The sequence below is a fragment of the Podarcis tiliguerta genome (assembly GCF_965153285.1).
Source record: "Podarcis tiliguerta genome assembly, chromosome: 5".
NCBI lineage: Eukaryota > Metazoa > Chordata > Lepidosauria > Squamata > Lacertidae > Podarcis > Podarcis tiliguerta.
In genome coordinates this window covers 73800-98082 of record NC_139538.1, presented here as the reverse complement: position 1 = coordinate 98082, position 24283 = coordinate 73800, and the positions used below count along the sequence as shown (strand labels likewise).

General features: G+C 51.5%; 2 protein-coding genes across 15 annotated transcripts in view; both read left to right on the top strand.

Annotated features, from left to right (window-relative positions):
- Positions 1-22742, top strand: part of DLG1 (discs large MAGUK scaffold protein 1) — a 93104-nt gene extending 70362 nt beyond the window's left edge. For 8 of the 14 annotated variants that reach the window (XM_083442022.1, XM_083442021.1, XM_083442020.1 and 5 more), the window contains 11 exons: positions 1687-1801; positions 7956-8132; positions 9105-9174; positions 12792-12891; positions 16442-16483; positions 17411-17461; positions 17995-18096; positions 19513-19685; positions 20902-21011; positions 21481-21572; positions 21700-22742. In XM_083442022.1, the coding sequence (XP_083298148.1) occupies positions 1687-1801; positions 7956-8132; positions 9105-9174; positions 12792-12891; positions 16442-16483; positions 17411-17461; positions 17995-18096; positions 19513-19685; positions 20902-21011; positions 21481-21572; positions 21700-21806 (1139 nt within the window). In that variant the 3' untranslated portion in view covers positions 21807-22742. Of the gene's footprint in view, positions 1-1686; positions 1802-7955; positions 8133-9104; positions 9175-12791; positions 12892-13316; positions 13351-16441; positions 16484-17410; positions 17462-17994; positions 18097-19512; positions 19686-20901; positions 21012-21480; positions 21573-21699 lie in introns of all 14 variants that reach the window. The other 6 variants (XM_083442024.1, XM_083442031.1, XM_083442027.1 and 3 more) reach the window with 2 other exon arrangements.
- PIGZ (phosphatidylinositol glycan anchor biosynthesis class Z) overlaps positions 1-24283 on the top strand; it is a 113068-nt gene that overhangs the window by 44225 nt on the left and 44560 nt on the right. The window lies entirely within an intron of this gene.

The following is a 24283-nucleotide window of genomic DNA, read 5'->3' as shown; positions in this document are numbered from 1 at the left end:
CGAAGGAAGGAGCTGCTTGTCGCCATGCGCCCAAGTTGGATGTGTGCCATTTCCATAATGGCCGTGGAGTGACAGGGCAGAAGCAGCAGGCAGGCAGGCGGCTGGGTGAGTTGGGCATGGAAGCCCCTCCCGGCACCCAGGCTGCCTTTTCCCCAGAGGTGCTTTGTGTTTCTTCATCCAAGCCTACGACCTTCACTGCTGATTTTTCCTTCTGGCCGTTGTATGAAAGAGACCACTGTGTTCTTTCAAGAGATGTCCAGTTTCTCTTTGATGGGATCGTGATCTGGACTCTGCAGCCAATTGTGTGGGAGGGTGGGGAGGAAGTCAGGATTGCCAAGGCTGCCATTGGCACAAGCCTCTCTGCACCTTCTGGAGCAGGTGATGGTCCTGATGGGCTCCCCTTCCCTTGCTCTGCATGTGCTCCCAGCTTGGACTGGCTTTAATCCGAGTCACGTGGGCAGCAGGCAGAGACGGCGGAGGTGTGGCTTCTGCCCAGGAGGACTGGGAAGCAGAGCTGCCGTGAGTTCTGCTGCTTCCTGGCTGCTTTAGTGAAAGGTGCTTGGCTTCCTTTGGCTGGACCCGTCAGCTGGAGAGAGGCATGTGAGTAGAGAGATCGCCATGAGATCAGACGAGCAAACGCAGCACTGCCAGGGTTAGCAGGGGCCCCTGGTCGGGGCTTTGTCTTGCTGGAGAAGGCAATCCAGTTAGTGCAGATTAGAGTGGGAGGAAGGAGGGAGATGCAGCTGGAGTGTTTTCTTGCAGGTGGCAACCAAGTCGTTGCAAAAAATCTCTGCCAGAATTGCCCCTGCAAGGGCCCTTTGCCGGCTCCTTGCTCTGGCTGGCTGGCCAGGAAGTGTTCACAGAACCCCTGGTGCTACGCTGTGCAAAGGATTCTCCTTGCTTAGAAGCAGCCTTGGTGCTTCTGGTGTTGTCTTGTTGCCACAGACAGTGGTCTGGTGGTTGGTATCCAGAGAGGGGAATTTTCTCCCCCAGACGTTTGCCAGGCATGTTCCCTGCAGGCATACCTGGGGGGTAGGGGTAGCTTGTTGAGCTGGTGGTCGGCAGAAGGCAATTGGGATCTGCCAGTAGATCGGCAAGGAGGGTTTCTGACTCCCAGCTGGTTAACCAATAGCAACAACAAACAGCTTTCTCAAGCTACGTTAGGCTACTGAAATGAATAAAGCCAACCCAGAACGGACTGTGGCGATGAGCTCAGTTCAGTCCTAGGCTCAAAATGCCCTTTTGTGCTCCAGTTGTCCTGCCTTGTGAAGACGGCTCTTCTGGCGAAGGGCAGAGTAGATCCAGCAAGCCTGAAGTCTGCCTATTCTGGGCAGTGCTGGGTCTGTCTTGGAATTCCATATTGTAATTCTGCATGGCTCTGGGGACTTGGGTGTGTGCTTATTTTTCATATTTTGATTTATATATACTGTGGTTTAAACCATTTTGTTTTGAGCCACTTCAATTGAAATGTGGTGTGCACATTTTCAGAGAGTTAAAATTCTGGTTTTATGCCAGGGAGAGAAAGAGTGCTGGAGAGACTTCACCGTTTGTCACAAAATCTAGACTGTGGAAAACACAGCAGAACTTGAAGCCTTTGGAGGGAGCACACTTTGCAGTAGCAGCAGCAGCTGCTGTTGTTGTTGTAGGGTTCCAAGATGCTGACTGGTTTTCATTTCTGTTTGTCAGAATACAGCCGTTTTGAAGCTAAAATACACGACTTGCGAGAGCAGATGATGAGCAGCAGCATCAGTTCGGGCTCAGGGTCCCTGCGGACAAGCCAGAAGCGGTCTCTCTATGTCAGGTAAGTTGCCTTCTGAGCCTGTTGGTGGGACTTGCCCAGGAGCTGCTCTTTGGTGACTGGGCTTGTTCCTCAGAGGATGCGGAGACTGTGGCGGCTGCACAGGATGCAGCTTTGCTGGGCGCTTTCTTTGTGGTTGGCTCAGTCACCTTGGAGCAATCAAATGGTCTTGGGAAAATTGGCTTTCTTGGCTGAATGCAATTTTCAAGTTCAAGAATATCCCAGAGGAAGTTGCCAAGGTTTGCTGGCATGCACCTAGGAGGGCAGCAGGTGTCTCCCAGAATTCTGGTTCTGCAGGCATGTGTTGCACTCTGACCTCCCCAAGGGGCAGAATTGCTGACCAGGGTTGCACCTTTGTCTGTCACCCAGAATGGCAAGCTAGCTTATGGAGAGCTAGCAGTGGTCAAAGGGATTCCATGATGGACGGAGGTGGAGGAGGGTGATGTGACTGACTGGAGGGCTTGCTGGTTAGTTGCCTTTCAGCTTAGCGGTTCCGGGGCAGAGCGCTTGCTGAGGAAGGGCCACTGGCAGGCAGCCTGTGCCTCCATTGCTGAAGTCGGGAGGCTTGTCAAAAGGGCAGCTGACTGCAAGAGGGTGAGGGGGGCGTTCTGCCTTTCTCTTGGGGAGAAGGAGAGGCGGTGGTTGGCGGCTGATGTTGTTGAACAGTCAGAGTAGCTGCAGATGAGGGAGGCCACCTGCCTGTCAGAAACTTCTGTAAGCTCAACTGCCCCATTCTCTCATTGCCTGGTACATAAAGAGGGGACCACGGACCAAGACAAACCTCTCCAGGCGTCTTCCAGCAGAGTAGAGCAGAAATGATGTGGAGCTTAGGTGTGGCATTCTAAGTAATTTATTAAGCAATATATACAGAAAAAAGCAATCATGGCGTCCTCACACATCTTCTCCAAGAGAAAGAGAGAAAGTAAGTAAGTAAGTACAAAAGTACACTTTCCAAGCCTGGAAAATAAACACAGACATGTGATGTAACAATCACATATCCAGCAACGGGAGAATGAAAATGCTGACATCCGGAACACCAGAAGAGCCTGCTGAATCCGGCCCATCTAGTCCAGCACCCTCTTCGCAGAGTGGCTGAACAGTTGCCTTGACTGCTGGCTCCCTTGTTTGGTCTGCTGGGTCTTGAGTGTTCTTCCCTCCATGGGAGACGGGGTGAAAGTCTCCAGGCAAGGACAGGAGGCTCAAGTCAAATCTTTGGGCACAGGCCTATTTGTCCTGCTGGTGCTGGTAGGGTGCAGATTAAACCCTGTGCTTCATGTCCATAAGACTGAGGTTTTGATCAGCAAGAGGAGGACTAGACCATGTTAATTCATAATGATGCCTTGACAAATTTCTCTGAAACTCCTTGGGCTTTTGAATAAATGGTTTCTTCTCTCTTGGGTTTTCCATCTTTGCAGCTGTTAATAGACTTAAAAGTAGCAATGTCAAACCACAACAAGGTCTCATGACTAAGGTGGAATAGCCAGATCTGTCTTTTGCAGCAATAACAAAGGGTCCTGAGCAAATGTATGATGGCATAAGCTGCCACAGACTAGAGTTCTGTCTGGTCTATGAGCACTGATGCTGCAGTGAGTGTGTTGGTCTAGGAGGAGCCACGAGGCTTGTTAAACACTTGAGTGCATTAGGAGGAGAATTGTAAGTTATTTCCTGGGCGACTCCTGGACCCCTTCCGACAGAGCAGAGAGCCAGGAGCACAAGGGGGCTCAGCACTAGAGACCTTGTGCCTGGGGAGAGGGAGGTGCTTGCTCACACACAGCCGGCATCAAGGCGGAGCTGCTTGAGGAGAAGGACGGGGCTCCTCTTCTGCCACCGCCCAGTTTGACTGCAAGGCAGTTCCAAGGGAGACAAGTGATGACAGCTTGCCAGTGGGGACCATCGGCTGTGGGGAGGACTGCAGGGCCTGCTCCCTTCCAAGGCCTTTTCCAACTGGCCCAGGCCCTTATTTGGAACAAACTTTGGGGGAAGTGTGGGAAGTGTTCTGCCATTGCTTCCCTGTTCCAAGTGGTTAATGTGTTTTAAAATGTCCTCAAGCAGTCAGTGGCAATTTAAATTTTTATTTCTTTTTTTCCTTTTCCCCTTTGTTGTGGGTGGGTGGGTGGGATGGATATTTGGTTGGGGATTAATTTTAGTATAATTGTTCTGTTTTTGTTTTTTGTTGTTTTATTGGTTCTGTATAGTTTGTGTTTTGTTTTTAAGGGGCGGGATCAGGGCTGCCTGGGAGTGGGGCCCCAGCCAACACGATGGCTGGGACAAGTTCCACAGGGGGGGAAGCACTGGGACATCCGATCTCAGTGATCATGGGCAGGAGGCAGAGTTACGCTAAGACCAGACCATGTCATTACTGAGGAGGCAGGTTTAGTCGTTGTTTGAAGACTATCCCTGCCTCCGGGTCTGGCCTTGACCGGATGGATACTGGAATCAACAGGGGAAACCCACATGACCTGAAGGTGTTGCTGTGTAATGCCAGGTCAATGATGAATAAAACCACTGCCATCCACGACCTGATTGTGGATGGAGGACTTGACCTGGCATGTGTAACAGAGACTTGGTTGGAGGAAGCAGATGGGCCTGTCCTTGCCGCTGCTTGCCCACCAGGTTTCTCTTACGCACAGCAACCCAGGTCATGTGGAAGGGGAGGAGGGGTTGCAGTGATTTTTAGGAAGTCATTAACTTGCATCAGGCGTCCTATTGGGAAGACCCAGTTTTCTGAGTGCATGTTCTGGAAGTTGGGCAATAGGGGCAGTACAGGATTCCTTTTGGTGTACCGACCTCCCCGCTGCACCAAGGATTCCCTGTCCAAGCTGCTTCAGGTCGTGGTGGATGTTCTCCTGGAGACACCTAGTTTGGTTGTCCTAGGGGATTTTAACATCCATGCCGACACGACCTTACAAGGGGCCGCTCGGGACTTCGTGGAAAGCATGGCCTTCATGGGGCTGTCCCTGAATAAGTTGGGCCCAACTCATAGTCATGGACATGCCTTAGACCCGGTATTCACCTCTAGTGACATGGGTGATCTGACACTAAGTAAAAGTGAAACAAAAGAAGTGCCATGGTCATATCACTTCCTGGTGCAACTGGACTTCTCCGCGACCCTTCCCCTCTGCAGGGAGGTGGGACCAATTCGGATGGTCCGCCCCCGCCACTTAATGGATCCAAACGGTTTCCAGAGAGTGGTAGGGGATGCTTTAGCCCATGTTGATGGCCTTTCAGCTGATTCCCTGGTGGCCCGCTGGAATGCGGAGTTAACCAGGGCTATCGACTGTCTGGCTCCGAAGCGCCCTCTCCAATTGCATGGAGCCCGGACAGCCCCGTGGTTTTCTTCGGAGCTGAGGGCGATGAAACAATCGCTGAGACGGCTGGAGCGTCGGTGGCAGAAAACTCATTCTGAATCATACCGGACACAGGTTAGAGCTCAACGTCGAGCCTACCAAGTGGCGATAGCGACGGCAAAGAAGACTTTCTTCACCGCTTCTATTGCATCTGCAGAAAATAGTAGCAGGAGACTCTTTCAGGTGGTCCGCAATTTAACGGAACCACCTTTACCACCGGGGCCTTGTAAAGACCCCAAGATCTCCTGCAACGATTTTGCAAAGTTTTTTGCAGATAAAATCACTCATATTCGGAAGGAGCTAGACACCACCGTGGGAGCAGGGCCGGGGCGGGAGAGTGCTAGAGCTCTGTCTGGTCAAGTTGCATGGAATCAATTTCAATCCGTCACCCCCGAGGATGTGGACAGGCTGCTTGGACGCGTGAAACCAACCACCTGTCTCCTTGATCCTTGCCCATCCTGGCTAATAAAAGCAAGCCGGGAAGGGCTGGGCGATGGGCTCTGCGGGGTGGTGAATGCTTCCCTCTGTGAGGGAACATTCCCAGATCCGCTGAAAGAGGCGGTCATTAAACTGTTTCTTAAAAAAAACATCTTTAGACCCGGCCAATATGGCCAACTATCGCCCAGTCTCAAATCTACCATTCTTGGGCAAGGTGATTGAGCTGAACAACTCCAGGCACGCCTGGAGGATGCGGACCATTTGGATCCCTTCCAATCGGGATTCAGGCCTCACCATGGGACTGAAACTGCCTTGGTCGCGCTGGTCGATGATCTCCGGCGAGCTAGGGACAAAGGTGAGAGTTGTCTAAAGATGCCTTGAAATATCTTTTGGATCCTTGGCCTAACTATGGCGATATTGTTGCCCTGCTGAGAAGGAATAAAATTATCCTCAGGTGGAAATTGAGGTGGAAAGGACTATTTTTCAGTTTCCAAAGAAGGAAAATAAAAATAAGATCAGTAGAGGACAAAGTAAAGTTCCTCTTTAAATATGAAGGTTGATGGACTATATGGAATGGGCGGAAAGGACTGGCAGAATCCGGGACCAGGGAGAAGAGTTGGTGGAAGAAGATTGGAAAAAGTTTAAAGACAATTTATAGAAATAATGTAAAACTATGAATGTTAGAAAAGTGTTGGAATGAAATAACATGGCTTTAGTAGAAATGTTATAAGGAATTAAGTGTAAATAGAGTAATAGAGTATTAAAGGGAAAAATAAGGTTAGAATGTATTAAGACGATTATAGGACAGAAAACAGAGGAAGATGGAAAGGAATTGCTGAAATAATTAATAGAAGTGGAATACAAAAAGGGAGGCGTGAGGAGGTCGTGGAATTAAGTGAATGAAAGATAAGATGTTGAAACTGATAGATGTGTTTGATGTTTTTTTTAATTGTTTTTGTATTGTATTGTATTGTATTGTATTGTTTTCCCCCCTTCTTTTTTCTTTTCTTTCTTTTTTGTTTTTTTATCTTATTGTTTCTTTGTAACTGCTGGAAAAGCAATAAACATTATTTTTAAAAAAAGAGAGAGAGTTGTTTCCTAGTTCTGCTGGATCTCTCAGCGGCCTTTGATACAATCAACCATAACATCCTTCTGAACCGTCTTGAGGGGCTGGGAGCTGGGGGCACTGTCATACAGTGGTTTCGCTCCTTCCTCCTGGGCCGTGTTCAGAAAGTGGTGGGGGAGGATGAGTGTTCAGACCCCTGGGCTCTCACTTGTGGGGTGCCTCAGGGTTCTGTCCTCTCCTCCATGGTTTTTAACATCTATATGAAGCCGCTGTGAGAGATCATCAGGGGGTTTGGACTGGGTGTCCATCAATATGCAGATGATACCCAGCTCTACCTCTCTTTCAAATCAGAACCAGTGAAGGCGGTGAAGGTCCTGTGTGAGTGCCTGGAGGCGGTTGGAGGATGGATGGCGGCTAATGGATTGAAGTTGAATCCTGACAAGACAGAAGTACTGTTTTGGGGGGACAGGGGGCGGGCTGGTGTGGAGGACTCCCTGGTCCTGAATGGGGTAACTGTGCCCCTGAAGGACCAGGTGCGCAGCTGGGAGTCATTTTGGACTCACAGCTGTCCATGGAGGCGCAGGTCAATTCTGTATCCAGGGCAGCTGTCTACCAACTCCACCTGGTACGCAGGCTGAGACCCTACCTGCCCGCGGACTGTCTCGCCAGAGTGGTGCATGCTCTAGTTATCTCCCGCTTGGACTACTGCAATGCGCTCTACGTGGGGCTACCTTTGAAGGTGACTCGGAAACTACAACTAACCCAGAATGCGACAGCCAGACTGGTGACTGGGGGCGGCCGCCGAGACCACATAACGCCGGTCTTGAAAGACCTACATTGGCTCCCAGTACGTTTCCGAGCACAATTCAAAGTGCTGGTGTTGACCTTTAAAGCCCTAAACGGCCTCGGCCCAGTATACCTGAAGGAGCGTCTCCACCCCCATTGTTCTGCCCGGACGCTGAGGTCCAGCGCCGAGGACCTTCTGGCGGTTCCCTCATTGCAAGAAGCAAAGCTACAGGGAACCAGGCAGAGGGCCTTCTCGGTAGTGGCGCCCGCCCTATGGAACGCCCTCCCATCAGATGTCAAAGCGATAAACAACTACCTGACATTCAGAAGACATCTTAAGGCAGTCCTGTTCAGGGAAGTTTTTAATGTGTGATATTTTAGTGTTTTTTGGTTTCTGTGGAAGCCGCCCAGAGTGGCTGGGGAGGCCCGGCCAGATGGGCGGGGTACAAATAATAAATTATTATAATATTATTATTATTTGTTTCCTTACTCATCAAATGCGCTCCCCTTGTGCCTCCAGAGCCCTCTTTGACTACGACAAGACAAAAGACAGTGGCCTCCCAAGCCAGGGACTGAATTTCCGATTTGGCGACATCCTCCATGTCATCAACGCTTCTGATGATGAGTGGTGGCAGGCACGGCCGGTGATGCCAGATGGCGAGAGGGACGAGGTTGGCGTCATCCCCAGCAAGCGCAGGTAGCTCTCTCTTTCCTGCGGGGGTTTTCCTCTCTTCCTGGGCCACGACCTTCAACAAGAGGGAGTGTTGAGGAGACTACCTGTTTCCTGTGATTCCCTATTGCAGACATGTTTAAGTGTTTTAAAATGCTTCCCAGGTGTAGCACAGAGGTGCGCCCCCTCCCAGGTCCACATTGTGGCGGCTGCATAATTCGGCAGTTGGGCTTGTGCCCCTGATATCTTGCAGTGTTCCTGCCAGCAAGAGGACATGTTTGGTTTGCTCCAGGGACCACCATGGCAACTCACATGGGGCTCCAGCAGCCAAAATACTCACTCTAGGTTAGCATGCTAGGTTACCTAACTCTAGGTTAGGTAAGACCAAGTGGGTCTTAGCCTTTAACATGCAGGTTTAAAACAAAACAAACCAGCCTTTTCCTCCCCTCTCACTGTCCTGAGCAAAGCCTTACCTCTAAAGCTGCAGTGTGCGCTGGGAAGAAACCTCCACCGCCCCCTGGCAGGAAGAGCAGAGGTCACCAGGAGCACCGCTGCTTGGTTGGAACTGGCCGTGTTCCTTGACTCCAGCAGCCAGCCTATATTGGTCTGGTGTCTGAGGCTGCCACTCTTGGCGCTTGCCACCAAGGCCTTCCCGTCCCTGATGAGACTTGGAGAAGACAACAAAGGTTGCAGGAATGATTCCCTGCTGCTGCTTCCCTGCTGCAGCCACCTTTTGCAGGAGGGCTAGGGCTCTCCCCGCAACAGGTGGCTTGACCCTCCAGCAGCCATTCAGTTCTGCTACCCAAAGAAGGCAATCGACTCTAGGCTCCTTTGCCCTGACACTCAGGCTAAAGCTGGCCAATGCCTCCCGTGGCCTCCCTCCAAGGCCCATGTGTTTTCCAGATTGCCCCCACACCAGCTTCTGCCATGGGGCGCAGCGGGATTTAGCACAGAGTGCAGGTGCTGTAGACGCACTATCTTTTTGTGCTTTTCTGGCAGGGTTGAGAAGAAGGAACGAGCTCGTTTAAAGACAGTGAAATTCAACTCTAAAGCAAGAGGTGACAAAGGGGTGAGTTTGGACTCTTTACGCTGTTGCTACTGTAAACTCATAAGGAAAGCCTTGCATGCTCACTTGCCCTACAGGCTGGTGGGGTGACTGGCCAGGAAAGCGATTCAGCGCCCTGTGAGTCTGGCATCTCCTAGGTGGAGACAGGACTAGAGAAATCCAGGGTAGAGCAGGAGAGCCCTCTCGGTGGCTGGCAGTGGGGACAAAGGAACCACTAGCACCTGCTTCTGAAGGCGGGGGTGTTGCCTTTGGCCCCCGCTTGCAGGCCTCCTGTCAGGGTACAGGACTGGCTACTGGGGAACAAGAGAATTCCTGGTCAGCATTCCTGGTCTGTTCCTCTCTGGAAAATCCTCCGTTAAAAACAGCTTTAGAATCAGGAGAGTCTGGTCACCCAGGGGCCACCCAAGAAAACTCAAGTCAAAAGCCTTTTGGAGTGAAAGCGCATGAGATGGATGGATGGATAGATGGTCCATGGAATGTTGTGCACTTGGCTGTTTTGTTTCCTTTGTGGGACCACCTGGCTTCTGTCCCTTGAAGGGGCATCATGAGGAAAGGTGAGGGCTGTGGCTTCCTGGCTCCTTCCTTGATGCCCCTGGGTGCCCAGAGACAGCCTTGAAGGTACGTAACCCCATGCTTGTGGGCAGCTGGGAGGCAGCAGGGAAGGGGAGAGCAGAGTCAGGAGAGGGTGGAGCAGGCCAGCTGACCAGAGAGGAAGAGCAGCTGAGGGGAGGAGACTCGGTGGACCATCAGCCATGTTTTATCTTTTCACAAAGCTGTGTGAAATACCAAAATCTTAAGGGTAGAACAGATTGTTACAGTAGACTCCAAATTAACACACCAGCAACATTATTTTTAAAAAAATATTTCCGTGACTTGTGCTAACAGACATCTGTTACAGACGCCCGCATGAAATGTATGCACTGAACACTTTGTGTGAAAAGGAACTGTTGGGAATGCACTGGGATGGGTTTAAGCAGACTGGTGCTGGAACGGGGCTGGTCCCAGGCTGGGCTGTGTGTGCAGGAGGGCAGGGAAGCTGCAGGATGTGGGGCTGGAGCCGAGGGGTCTCCCTGGTCTCCTTTCCAGAGCCACATTTCAGCCCTTGTGCCTGGGGAAGCCTCAGGCCCTGGGCGGGGGGGGGGGTGCCCTAACCCTATGGCAAGAAAGAGCAGAACACATTTAGTCACCTGCTGCAGCCAAATACTGCTTTGTGCAAACGGGCCTTTGGGGCAGCTCACAGAGTTTGGGTGTTGCACACACAGCCCTGGTCCCGTGCCGTTTTGAAAACTGGTTGTGTTGGAGTCACAGCCTTGTATGTTGACTGCTGCCAAGTTTGCACACGGCTCCCATGTCCTAACCCTGCACCAGACCCATGCATGACCCTGAGTGGAAACCAGACTACGCTTGGCATTGAGAGAGAACTGCCCGTCTGTCTTCCCTCCTCTTCCCATGGCCCTCTGGAGAGGGCGGCCTTCCTCTTGTCCTGCCAGTTCTCTTTCTCTGTCTCTCTCCTCCCCTTTCCTCCTCTCTGTTGGTACCTTCCTGGGAACTCTGTGCATGCTTGCTGTTGGCAATGTGGCAGCCTGGTCTTAATTCTAGCACCTAACATGGCAAAGCAGAAGGAGGCAAAATTGATGGTGTTGAAAACTGAAGCTGCTGTGCTTGTCCCTCCCCCCCCTCCATCTCTTCTTCTTTCAAACACCCCCACCCCTTTTATGCCAGGCATCAGCCACTGACCTGCTTGTCCTTTTGCCTGGGCAAAATCAGCTTATGCCGCGTTGAGCACCCGGCGTAAGAGGAGAATGTCGAGTGGCCGCTACCCTGTGGGGTTTTTTCTGCTTCCTTTTCTAACCCATTTGTACTAATGATGCAATTCTGCAAAGAGGCTGTGAGAGCTTAATAAAGTTAATACACTCTTAGTACTAAAAACAAGACTCTCCTGCCTGTAAGAGCCTTAAAACACATGGCTGATATTTTCTGCAAATCAAAACATAATTACTTCTAACCATGTTTTGTTTTTTTGCTATTGGAGCCGACTTCTAACCACTCAGCATGCAGTAGGTGAGGCTGTTGCTCTCCAGACGCTGCACAACAGGAAATGGCTGTTGTCTGGGAGACAGGAGAGCTCCAGTGTGTCCCTCTTAGCCAGAAGGAGCCTTGCAGCACCGTGATCTCCCAGAGGTAGAGGCTTGGGCAGCTCCTACCAGGGAGGTGAATTTGCGTGGGGAGCTGCGCCCTGGGCCTTCCAGTCCAAACGGTTTAAAAACAGAGCAGGCAACGGCGCACGTTGCTCATGGTGTGCTCTGCTTGACTAAACTGAGCTCCTGCAGCAGTTTGCTGGCATTGCAGAGGGTTGGACTAGATGACCCTCGGGGTCCCTTCCAACTTGACAGCTCCATGATTCTCTAGGTGTTGGGGAGAGGGCTTGGCTCGCAGCTTCTTCCCAAGGGGGGCTCCAGTGCAAGAACCCCGAGTTTCAGCTGTGGCTCTTCTGCCCTGCCCCTGCCCATTCCTCTGCTGCCACCAGGGACACGCAGCAGGTGGCTGCAGCAGGAAGAGGAGATCAGACGTGGCCCAGGCAGGTCCCACGGCATTTGGGTCTGCTGGACTTCAGTGGCAGCTAAGAGACTGGCTTGAGCTGCCAGCGGTTGGGGTCCAGATGGCTGGGCTGCTTCTGACATCCTCTTTGTGCTGTAGCCCCTGAGGGTCCCTGGTCCCTCTGGATATTCATGCATTGTGTGGGGTCAGGTGGCTGAGGGGGGGTCTCAATGACCCCTTGTGCTTGTGGTGCTTGGATTATGAGCCACGTGGATGTTCCCTCCAGGCACTGCTCTCCGGCTCTGACATCACGACTCAGGCTGCTTTGTGCCTCTGGCTGTGGCTTCACCTGACCTTGAAAATGCCCAGGAAACCTTCCTGAGAAGATGGAGGTGGATACATTGGCTCCCTTTTATTTGTCTCCGTTGCATAGACTGCCTTTCAGCCAGAGTTTCAGAGAGAACAGGGAGAAGAGCACACCAGACGGCCTTATGCCCAGTCAGACCAGTGGTCCACCCAGCTCAGTATTGTCTGCACTGACGGACAGAGGATCTCCAGGGTACTAGGCAGGGATCCTTTTCCCGCCCTCCCTGGAAATCCTGGGGGTATCACCTGGGCTCTTCTGCATTCAGAGCAGATGCTCTACCGCGGAGCCCCCTGCAGAGGAGAGCCACCCCACAACTTGCTCTGAGAAAGTCTGTGTTGCAAGAGGTCCCTGTAGCTGCTTCCTGCTTCTTCCTAAGGAGCAGTTGAAGGGGGTCTGTTTCCCACTCCTGCCAGCAGCATCCGGCGGCCTGTGGGGAGCCTGCAGAGACAGAGCCCCTCCCCGCAGCCAGTGCTTCCTCAGAATGGAGCTGGCCGCTTGCTCCCCAGGCCCTTCTCCCTCCGTGCCCCAGCCCTGGCTCCAGCTGCCGCCTGGGAGCTGCCCCCTCCCCTCCTAAGGAAGGGGATCCAGCCAGCCTCGAACTGCTGCATGTTGTGGTCCTAGAAGTCGGCCTCTGCCAAGCTGCTGGACTGGGCCTCTGTGACACACTGGACATTCGACCTCCTTTGTTTTGCCCCTCCTTCCTTCTCTTCTTCAGCAGTCATTCAATGACAAGCGTAAAAAGAACCTCTTTTCCCGAAAATTTCCCTTCTACAAGAACAAGGACCAGAGTGAGCAAGAAACCAGTGATGTGGACCGTAAGTATGTGGGTGGGGGCAGGGCAAGCGCCAGCTGCGGATGTGCCGGGGGGCCTGCCTTGCGTGCCAGACGTGGCCTTGCCTTGAAGGGGTCCCAAGAGCTGCCACAGGGGCAGAGATGCCGCCATCCTCAGGGAGGGGCTGGCCCAGCTCTCCTTCCGCAGCTGATTTGGGGGGGGGGGCAGCGAGTTCTGTTGGCTGCAGCTAAAAGGCAGGCGGACTCTGGCTTTCAGAGGTGGGTTTGAGGGACAGGAGGTTTAAGTGCTGCCCTTAAATGGGTTTCTGGCTGAGCTTTGGGCACCCCCCTGGACCCCTGTGGACGCTCTTGGGACCACCTTGCCGTAGCCCCTCGTTGATATGCTACTGACGGTTATTTTCTTTGTGATTGTCTCTTTATTGCTTGCCCTCTGGGAACTTCTCTGCAGGAGATCCCTGAAGACATGGGATCAAAAGGCCTGAGTAAGTGACCCTCTTCCCAGAGGCCCCTGAGCCCCTCCTCACCGAGACAGAAGGAAAGGCCTCCTCCTCCAGGGGCCCAGGCTCATTCCTCCCGGGGTCTCTTTCCTCCACACTTGTTTGCCATCTCCTCCTCCAAGTCATGCCACTTCCATTTACTTTTTAGTTGGGAGGCTGGGAAACCTTTCCCTGTTTTGCAAGCACAAAAGTCATTGAATCGTAGAGTTGGAAGGGACACCAAGGGTCATCTAGTCCAACCCCCTGCAGTACAGGAATCCCAACTAGACATTTGGCCATCCAACCTCTGCTTGGAAACCTCCAAGGAAGGAGAGCCCACCACCTTCCGAGGGAGTCTATGCCTCTGTCAAGCAGCTTGCTTGATCTGTTTCCTCTTTCTGGCTAGAGCCTCTAGCCATATGCAGGTCTGCCGTAGATCTCCCCTGGGGTTCTCCTCCCTTCTCCACGGCTCCCCTGGTGTTGGCTTAGCAGAGACAATGGCCAGGGGGACCCTTTCAACAAGTCTCTATGAGGGACTTGAGCTTTTTGGTGGGGATGTTTTAAAAGAGGCGCTTACTGATCCTGAAGAAAACATCATCATCATCATTATTATTATTTTACTATTATTTAATAAATTTGTATGCTATTCTTCATCCAAAGATCACATGGAAGTTCACAACATAAAAATGCAAAATGAGAACACAAAATACATGATCAAACAAAAATAGACCAGTAACCACCCTCCCACAATTTAAAAGGCTGTAGAATGTTAATCAGCCAAACGCCTGGTGATAGAGAAATGTTTTCACAAGGTGCCTAAATATATTATTATTATTATTATTATTATTTTGCTGCCCTTTATCAAAAGATTCTAGGGTGATGTACAACACCAAGAACACATAATAAAAATCATAATGATAAAATAAGCATAATAACTTCCCCTCCTTTAACAGACCATAAATTGTTTAATGGCCAGAGGCTTGGGTAGAAAGGAATGTTTTGGCCTGGCAACTAAAGACATGTAATGATGGTACCAGGCGAGCTTCTCTGGTGAGAGCGTTCCACAATCAGGGAGTCACCACAGAAAAGTCCTGTTCTCATGCTGTCACCCTCCAAACCTCCCAGGTAACGGGGACATAGAGAAGGGCCTCAGATGACAAGGGTGGATCTGGGTCCGCTTGTATGGGGAGAGGGAGTTCTTAAGGTGTTGAGATCCTGAGCCCCAACTGAAGCTGACAGAAGGCACTCCACCAGCGCAGTCAGGCCAGGATAGGTGCAACATGCTCAGATGGTCTTGCTCCTGTGAGCAGCTCGGCCACCAAATTCTGCACCAGCTGAAGTTTCCGACCTGCCTTCAGAGGCAGCCCTATTGATAACGTGTTGCAGTAATCTAACCTAGCGGTTCCCAGAGCATAGACATAAAACCATAAACCTGTCAGGGTTCCTGTCGTGGGGTGATGGGTGCTCTTTTCACAGATACTTTTCCTCTCAAGGGCCATATTTCTCTTATCGGCCTTTCAGATAGAGAAAGCCCCAGGGGGCAGGGCAATATTTTTGCTCAGCTGCCAGAACTGGAGGAGGCCCTGTTTCCAGGGTCTGTCATGGGCTCGTCCTGGTGACAAGTTCAGCAGCTCTTTTTTCAGATCCTCTGGAGCTGGTCTCCAGCAACAGCAACCTAGAGGCCAGTCTTATGCCGGGGGGGGGGGGGCGGACTCCTGCAGTTCTCCATGACCTGCAACAGCACAAGTCATTAGGGTTTGGCTACAGGACGGGAACTGCTTCCGCCCCATGTCCAAGTCTCCGCTGAAGCAACAAAGAATGCAGGAGACCATTCTTCATCTTCTCAGAGTTCAGGTTGTTGAGGCAGTGACACCCAAAGACTGTTTCTTGAGGACTGACTTTATCTTTTTTAATGGTACCCAAATGCAACATGTCTTATACCTGAAATTCCTCAAACAATTCATCCACCATCAAAAATTCAGGATAGAGTCACTTTTTATTGGCAGGGCGCTCTGCAGTCTGAATTTTCATGCCTCTGTAGACCTAGAAGAGGCTTACCTCCACATTCCGAATCACCTTCAGCACAGAGAGGTCCTGAGGTTCCCCTACAGCCGAAACCACTTCCAGTTCTGAGTGTTGCCATGTGGCCTTGTCTCCACACAAGAGGGTTCCTGGTGGGTCCTTGTGCCTCCAGAGTATCCTTATCTATCCTTCTTTGGAATACCTCTTGGTGTGGCAGGAGTGCTCTGAAAGCTCAAAAAGATTGTTGCATGCTTGTAATGGCTGGCAGCTCACAGCTTTCTAGCCCATGAAGCAAAGAGTCACCTGTCTCCTGCCCAGTGACTTGGCAGTGACTTTGGCGGCCTTCCCTGGGGATGCTTCCAAGATGAAGATTTGCTAGGCCAGGTCTTCTTCAAATACGTTTATAGTTCCTGACAAGTTAAATGCTTGTGCCTTCGCCAAAGTTGCATTCAGAGGACGTGGGCTTCAGCAGGTTCTTCCACACTATAGACTGCTGAACCCCTTTCTGACCCCTCTTGCCCCCTCCCAGCTCCTGCCGTGTGCCTTTGCCAGGTGATCTGGTGCGTCGCTGCAGGTGGGGTGTGAGCAGTTTAGACCAGCGGTGGGGAGGCAGAGCAGTGGCCTTTCTAGCCTGACCCACTGAGCTCCACCGGTTTTCCCGGCTCCATCTGGCCCTTGTGGTGGCAGCCCCTCTGGCCATGACACATGCTGCAGGTTTGGCAGATCCCCAAGGAGGCAGCAATGGCCTGGATGTGGACGGAGGCTCCCTCTGTGCCCTGTGCTTCTCCCACTGCCTCTGAGCTCCAGGCGGAGTTGGGAAGTCGCAGAAACTCCTCTGGGGTTTGGGCCACCTTGTTCTGCGTCTGCATCCAGACGTCCTCTTGCCTTTTGGTAGAGTGCACTCAGCCCAGCCCCAGCCCTGCCGCATTCATTGAATGTGGAGAGAGAGCCTTCTTCCCTGCAGAGTGCAAGTCATGGCAGCCCCGTCTGGCACTTGTCCTGGTCTTGCTTTTCTTTGGGAATTCTTTCTGGTCTGGTGCAGCTCCTCATTTTCTCCTTCCTGTTCCCGTTTCAGAGCACGTGACGTCCAACGCCAGCGACAGCGAAAGCAGCTACCGTGAGTGTCTTGGGGCCCTTCCCCACATCTTCTCCCTTTGGGGCTGGCTAGGAAGGCTTGCTTGGCTTCTTTCCCTGTGCTTGCAGCTAGAAGCATCTCTCAAGGCGCCCATTGGGCAGCAGAGCGTACCTGAACTCTGCCGGGGGGTCAAGCTTTGGCTCTTGCGATGGGGCTCTTCCCCAGTCCAGCTTACCTGGGCAGGGCACCTGAGCAACGGACCCCCTCCTTCCGTGGTGCCTCCGCTCTGCTGGATAGGCCGGTTGCTGGGAGTGTGAGAGGGTCGGATCAGCAGCTGATCCTCACAGACCCCTCGCCTCTCAGGAAGCTCCACTCCAGGCAAGAGACCGGTTCTCTTTTAGCCGCATTGCTGCACTGCTGGCCTAAACTTGTACTTAATTTACTCCGTTGTTCTGTTGTTTAATTTCAGTGACAGTCTGTTCTTGTGTTTTTTTGTTTTTTTATTTTCTTACGTAGTTTTTGGCTTAAGGCATCATATCCAAAGTCTTCCACTCCCTGAGCACTCTCAAGCCGCCTGACCATAGAGTCCTGTGTCTTCTAGCCTCAATAAGATTCTAGAAATGTGGCAGGAGGGGTCACTCATAATTTCTGGGCCTGTGGCCACCTGCGAAATGTTGAGTGTGTGACAAACAGCGTCCCCCAGTCGCTTCTTTAGCTATATGTTACTTTAAACTGAGGCATACCTATTAAGATCACCACAATAAACTCACCTTAATTGAAATATAATTAAGAGTAGATTGTGGCTCACCAGATATATACAGAGAGTGGTGCTTATTAATTTCCTGTCTGGCTTCTATACCAGTTTTTTTATCCTGAAAAGTCTTATATATGAGAGAGACGTGTGTACATCTGTATTATTTTACGCAGACACTACATTCCAGCTCTAAACTGGTGTATCTGAATTTGCAGGTGGCCAAGAGGAATACGTCCTGTCTTACGAGCCTGTTACTCAGCAGGAAGGTTTGTAGCATGTTGCATATAAAACAAAAAGGCCACAGAGGCCTTTGGCTCTCCTTTGCAAGCACACCTCCCAAGGGCTCGCTTTCAGCACCACCAGGCTGGTTGGCACCCAGTGCCCTTGGCTGCACTAGGAGGTACAGAGGGCTCCCTTCAAGCTCCCAGCCGTTGCTCTGGAGTTGCTTCCTTTGGACCTCAAGGGGGGGGGGCGGATGGGGGCATGTGCTGTCCCAACTAGGGCTGTGGGCTGGAGGTTCCTTGCCCCTGCCGTCGGAAGGGGAAGCCGTCAGATCAATGTCTCCCGTAACTTGGCCATGGCCACAGGAAAGGCCTTCACCTGCGTTCTTGCCGAGCAAAGCTCTGGAAGGAGCAGAATGCCCAACAGGGACTCCTGCTGGCAGGTGGACGGGGGGGGGGGGGGGGAAGGGAGGCTGGCTTAGGCGAGCCTTTGACCCCCAGGAACTTGGGGGGGAAGGGACAGGAGGTTGTTGGTTGTTTTCCTTCCTCTCTGACTCCTGGCTCTGTTCCCCCTTCAGTCAACTACACGCGGCCTGTGATTGTTCTGGGACCGATGAAAGACCGGATCAATGACGACCTCATCTCCGAATTCCCTGACGAGTTCGGATCCTGCGTTCCACGTATGTATGGCAAAGGCCTACCAGGGAAGCTTTTGTCACACAGGCAAAAGTGTGTTTCAGCTTGGGAAAGAGCAGGCCAGGGTCACAGTGCAGGGGTGTTGTTGGGCTGGGAGCCAGCAGTGAGGGCAGAGCCCTTGCGGGGGCCAGAGTCCTCCTGCTTGGCATGGAGACACCCAGGGCCTCCCTTGGGCAGCTCTGGGCATTGCCTGGCTGCAAGCAGAGATGCCTCTTGCCCTCAAGAGCCCTTTCATGCAGTCCCCAGCCAAGCACAAGCCACAAGTGCTTTCCCTGGGGGAGAGAAGACCCTTTCTCAGTCAGGAGCCATGAGGAGCTGCTGGGCACAGCATCCTCCTAGCATCTTGCCATTAATTTGATTTGAACTGATTTTAGAATGTTGTATTAACACCAGCCTGGCACCTTCTGAGGGCAGGATTTTGATCCTGCACAGGGAACGGGATCATGCAGCCTCGGCAGCAGGATTTAATCTGCTCATCAGCTGATAAGCAAAGATTGTAGCCCTTTTCCTTCCCTTTTAAGGGTGCAACAGAGCAAAGTGCTGTCCTTTAATTGGGGTGGGGGTTGGGAGCTGGCTCAAAGGGCACTTTGCCTCTTCAGTCATGGAGATGGGCTTCAGGCTCTTGGTGCCAAGTGCCGTGTGAATGGAAGGGAGAGGCTGCCTCAAAGGGCACTTTGCAGAGCTGCCGCGGGGCGTTTGACTGCTAGCTGTGCACACCCACACACCCCACTGCCTGCCTGTCAGATCTGGCCCATGTGGCCCATCTTGATAAGGATCTGGCCCATGGAGGCCATGAGATTCCCCTGCCCTGGCCCCATTTGTCTCCTCATTCCCCCTGCCTGCTGGCATCCCTGGGCTCTTCCTTTCCAAACCTACTGGAGCGTCACCAGTGTGCAGACGACACCCAGCAGTGCTTCTCGCTCCTGTCAATCCAGGAAGGCAATGGAATGGACTCAGTGCAGGGGGAGATAGGGCTTTGCAAGCTAGGGCTTGGTCCACACAAGGCAGGTAGTTGGCTGCTGGGTGAGGGGGGGCTCAGCCTGTTCTGGAGGCGGCTGACACAGTGCCCTCTCTCCACTTTGGCCAATCTAGAGAAGGCAGGCTGGGTTCATTCCTGTATCCAGACAGGACTGCTGCCCTGCGTTCCACATGGGGCTGCCTTTGAAGGCCGTCTGGAAGCTTCAGTCAGCCCTAGATGTGAAGGTCAGACTCTGATCTAGCACTTGAAGGTCAACGCACTTGTAGGGTGCCAGGATCCCACCTTGGATCTGCTTCCTCCCACTGTTGTGCGCAGTAAGCGGAAGGTGCTCAGTGCCAGTATTTGGAGTCAGCGTTGAGGTTGCTGTGTGTTGGGCCTGCCTGCCTGCCTGCCTAAAAGCTGCCTGTCTCTTTCCGCAAAGATACGACCCGGCCAAAGCGAGACTACGAGGTGGACGGTCGGGATTACCACTTTGTTACGTCCAGAGAACAAATGGAGAAAGATATCCAGGATCACAGGTTCATTGAAGCCGGCCAGTACAACAACCACCTGTATGGAACGAGTGTCCAGTCCGTGCGGGAGGTGGCAGAGAAGGTAAAGGAGCTCCTCTCTTTCCAAAGTCTGCTTGGGAGAGATGAGGGGTGGTCCTGGTCTGCCCCAGGGTCTCCTTCCCCAATCAGTCATGACGCAGCCTCACAAGGAGGAAAGGGCGTCTTGCTGTGGGACCTCCGCTAAGCCTCCAGCGCTTCAGGAGCCTGCCTCCTGAGCCCAAAGATCTCTATTAACTAAATGTCATGAAGTCAGTGCCCTCAGTCCATTGCCTCAGTTGTGTCATGGAAAATATCTGAAGATCTTATACAGCAAAGCTAGTGCCCAGCACTACCTGGGTCTTTTTAGAAATCCCAAAATATTGTGATTTTTAAAGGGATATGTATGGTTTTTGAGTCTGCCCCCATCACACCATGACTCAGAAGAAGTCGGTCCAAAGTCCCTCCTGGCCCCAGCACCCTGTCAGCCTCGAATAAGAGCTTTTAAGCCCCCGAGAAAATGTTTCCATGCCCTTTGTGCTGCCTGGAGTCCATCCAAGGGAAAGGAGCAGAACTGGCCACTGAGGATTGCCTTGTAGGTCCCTCTGAGAAAGGGGCAGGTCGGCACACGCAAAAGAGATCTGTGTTGCTTGTGCATTTCCCTTTGAAGCATGTTGGCTGAGATCTGCACCTGGGGGGGGGGGGGCAATACCAGAGGTTGGATCAGGAGTTCCCCTGCTTAGGTTTCCTCCTCCAACTCAGCTCTGCCCAGATGCAGTTACTGTGAGTCTTAGGATGGCAGTCCCAAAGGGAAGCTCAGCAAAGAAGGGTTTGGAGTCCCAAGGCGCCCTGCAGCGCAAGCAAGGCAGCTCTGCTACATTCCACCACAGGGAACCAAAGAGAAAGCTGGCCAGGGTGATTCTGACGGGGAGGAGCTTGGGCAAGGCCAGGGAGAGCTCTTTTTTATTGGCTCATCTGGAAGGGGTGTGGCTGCCAGGATGGGACCCTTCTTTCTGAATTTGCCGCTACACTGCGGAGGAAGTGGGCCTAGAGTTGCTGCCTAAGGCAGTGCCACAGGTCCCCATAGGTTTGCCAAACAGGCCTCCTCTCAACCCCAAGAAAATGGCTTTCCAGGGAATGTCTGCAAATAGCTAAACTAAGGGGGAAGGGTGCTCAGTCTCAGCCGCCGGGCTTTAAAATGCAGACAGGCTTGGCTGCGCTGTCTGCCAGCAGCGATGCCTTGGATGTTCTGCTCTAAGATGCCTCTTCCCTCCGTGCCTCAGGGGAAGCACTGCATTCTCGATGTCTCCGGAAACGCAATCAAGAGGCTCCAAATCGCCCAGTTGCACCCAATCTCCGTTTTCATCAAACCCAAATCAGTGGAGAACATCATGTGAGTGAAAGCTGGCCTTGTCCTGCCCCCTCCGACCTTTTCCTCTCTGCGCATGTTCTGGTGACCCTCCTTGCGGCATGTGGCCTCCTCTTCCAGGAAGGTCATCAATCACGGTCTCCGGGAAGGGAGCTTTCCCTGGGGGCTAAGTGTATTTCACAACCCATAATATCCTGCTGTTTTCAGCAGGAGAAAAAAAGCAGCCAGCAAAGGTCCAATCCTCTGCAGGAAGAAGACAGAGCCAAACTTTAAAAGCAAAATGTCTGTCCTTCCTTCTTCTGGTTTTTGGCTCTGCCTTCTGGAGAAGAGCAGAGTGACTCTGCTGCTCCTGAGCTGCTGCTTGAGGGTAGCTCAGGAGTCGCCAACGTGGTGCCCCCCAGGGGTTGCAGGAAGGTGCTTCATTTTAAACATCACATCCGAATGGCTGAGCCTTGTCATCAGTAGCTTGGTTTGATTTGTGCTGTAATTTCAGGGAAATGAATAAGCGGCTGACGGATGAGCAAGCTCGGAAGACCTTTGAGAGAGCCATGAAGCTGGAGCAAGAATTCACCGAACATTTCACAGGTTGGTTGCTCAGCTGTGTTCCTTTCAAGGCAGCGGCTGGGGGGTTTCAGTGCTGGGGGGAGTGGTGCAAGAGCTGCGCCAGTCCAGGCCCTCAAGAGCCTCCTCCTCCTCCTTCTCTCCTCTACAGCTATTGTGCAAGGAGACACATTGGAAGAAATCTACAACCAAGTCAAGCAAGTCATTGAGGAGCACTCCAGCCCCTACATCTGGGTCCCCGCCAAGGAGAAGCTCTGAAGGCCGCCCAGCGGGGGCCGCTGTGCCTCCCCCCTCCCGTGCTTCCCACCTGGGGGCAGCCCTTGTCCTGCATGGGCCCCCGTGGCTCCCGTAGCATTTTCCCAGTGCCCCCTTTTGTTCCAATGGTGTGGATTCTCACAAGCTGCTGGCGGGCGGCCATTTTCTCAAGGGTCAAAGGGCAGTGGCTCGATCCGCTTGTGTGGATACGAAATGGAGAATTTTGTGGTAAAACTCCTTAATGTTTAAGGGAAAGTATCCTTCAGAGATTTTGAGAAAACAAATCTTTATATACACCCTTTTAAATATTTCCTAACAAAAGAAAAGTGGTCTTAATGATGTAAATGGTGAGCAGTTTTGCACGCGTGACTTGACCTGCATGATTTGATTCACGGGGTGGCTGCAGGCCGTAGTTCTGTAGTTTTCTGTTGTTGGCAACACATTTATTTTACAGGCAGTTAAATAGGAGATTTTTGTTCAAATGTCCAAGATAATGTAAATGGAGTTGCCATTATTTCACAAGGGAAAACCCATTTTCATAATTTCATAAGAATATTCTTTATAGTCTATTTTTTCATTTTTTGCTGATGCCGTTGTTGGGGGCAAGAGTATCTCCTGTTTTTAAACTAGCACACACAAGACTATTTGGAGTGTCTTACTGATATCATCAATGGGTAACGGTCATTACATTTTTGAATCCAAATACAGTTTAGGTGCTTTAAAAGCTTGTACTTCATATAGGAATGATTAATTTTGTTCTGAAAATATTCTGAAAGATTATCATAAGAGACGATTCAGAGTCTGAAATATAAATATGTTCTTAGAAGTCAGATTTTAATGAATATTTTACCCACAATAACTGCCTATTTTGTTATAATAAAACATATTATATACATACAAATATATATATATATATATATTAAACTTTCTTTAACTAAAGTTGTACTGTGGGAATTTCTTTATGTTGCTGTGCACAGAACTCCTTTGCTTGCAGCTGGTTTGCAGGATCCCTGAGAGAACTGCTTTATCGTCGCATTTGAAAGGGTTTGCAGTGCCCAAGGTGATGGTGGCCCTGTGAGCTGCCCAGCTCCCTCCCCTCCCCAGTTGTGGACCAGGAGCTCCCAGCTCTCAAGTTTCCTCTTTGCTCCTAGGAGGACGTGCATCTTCGCCCCGGAAGAGCTGGCAGTTCCCCTGCACTGGCCCTCCGCTTCTCAGTGGAGGTGGGAGCAAGAGGAGCTTTCCTCTCCCACTCGCCAGGCGCAGCTCTGGTTCCTTCCGTTGCCCCAGCCGGCAGTCTGAGTCCTTCGTAAAGAGCTTCCATCTGCTGCTGCTGTTCAAATCCTCCAAGAGAGAGAGGATGAGGGAGCTGAGCTTTTTAGTGGATGGTTGGAGATAGCAACAAACTAGGAATGATACTGAATGATACTGACCCGTGGAGTCGCCCCCAGTGCTACAGTTCTGTGATTCTGTAATCTTTCAGTTTGGTTTTAAATTTCTTCTGTTGACTTATTGAACACTAAAGCAGAACATAAATTTTCTTAATAAACCTTTAAAAAGGCAGCAGGAGACATGCATAGTCCAAAGGTCAGCATAAGTTGCCCGAGTCATAGAATCATAGTTGGAAGGGACACCAAGGGTCATCTAGTCCAACCCCCGGCAATGCAGGAATCCCAACTAGATCATCCCTGACATTTGGCCATCCAACCTCTGCTTAAAAACCTCCAAGGAAGGAGAGTCCACCACCTTCCGAGGGAGACTGTTGCACTGTCAAAACAGCTCTTACTGTCAGAAAGTTTTTCCTAGTGTTTATACGGAATCTCCTTTCTTGTAACTTGAAGCCGTTGGTTTGAGTCCTGCACTCCAGAGCAAGAGGAAACAAGCTTGTTCCCTCTTCCAAGTGACAGTTCTTGAGATATTTGAAGATGGCTATCATATCTCCTCTCAGTCTCCTTTTTTCCAGGCTAAACATACCCAGCTCCTTCAACCACTCTTCATAAGGCTTGGCTTCTAGACCCTTGATCATCATCGTCTCCCTCCTCTGCACATTTTCAGCTTGTCAATACCCTTCTTAAATTGTGGTGCCCAGAAGTGGACACAGTGTTCCAGGTGTGGTCTGACCAAGGCAGAAGAGAGTGGGACTATGACTTCCCTTGGTCGGGACACTAGACTTCTGTGGATGCAGCCTAGAATAGCATCACTTTTTTGCTGCTGCATCAGATTGTTAACTCATGTGAAGCTTGGGGTCCACCAAGACCCCGAGATCCTTTTCGCATGTACTGCAAGTAAGCCAGGGGCCCACCATCTTATATTTGTGCATCTGGTTCTTCCTGCCTAAGTGCAGAACCTTACATTTGTCCCTGTTGAAATTCATTTTAAGTCGCGGGAGTTCCTGTTAGAGCAGGACTTCATCAGTGCAGTGCAGTCAAGAGGAAGAAGCTCCCCAACTGTTTCCTCGCCCATCCCATCTGCAGAAAATGTCC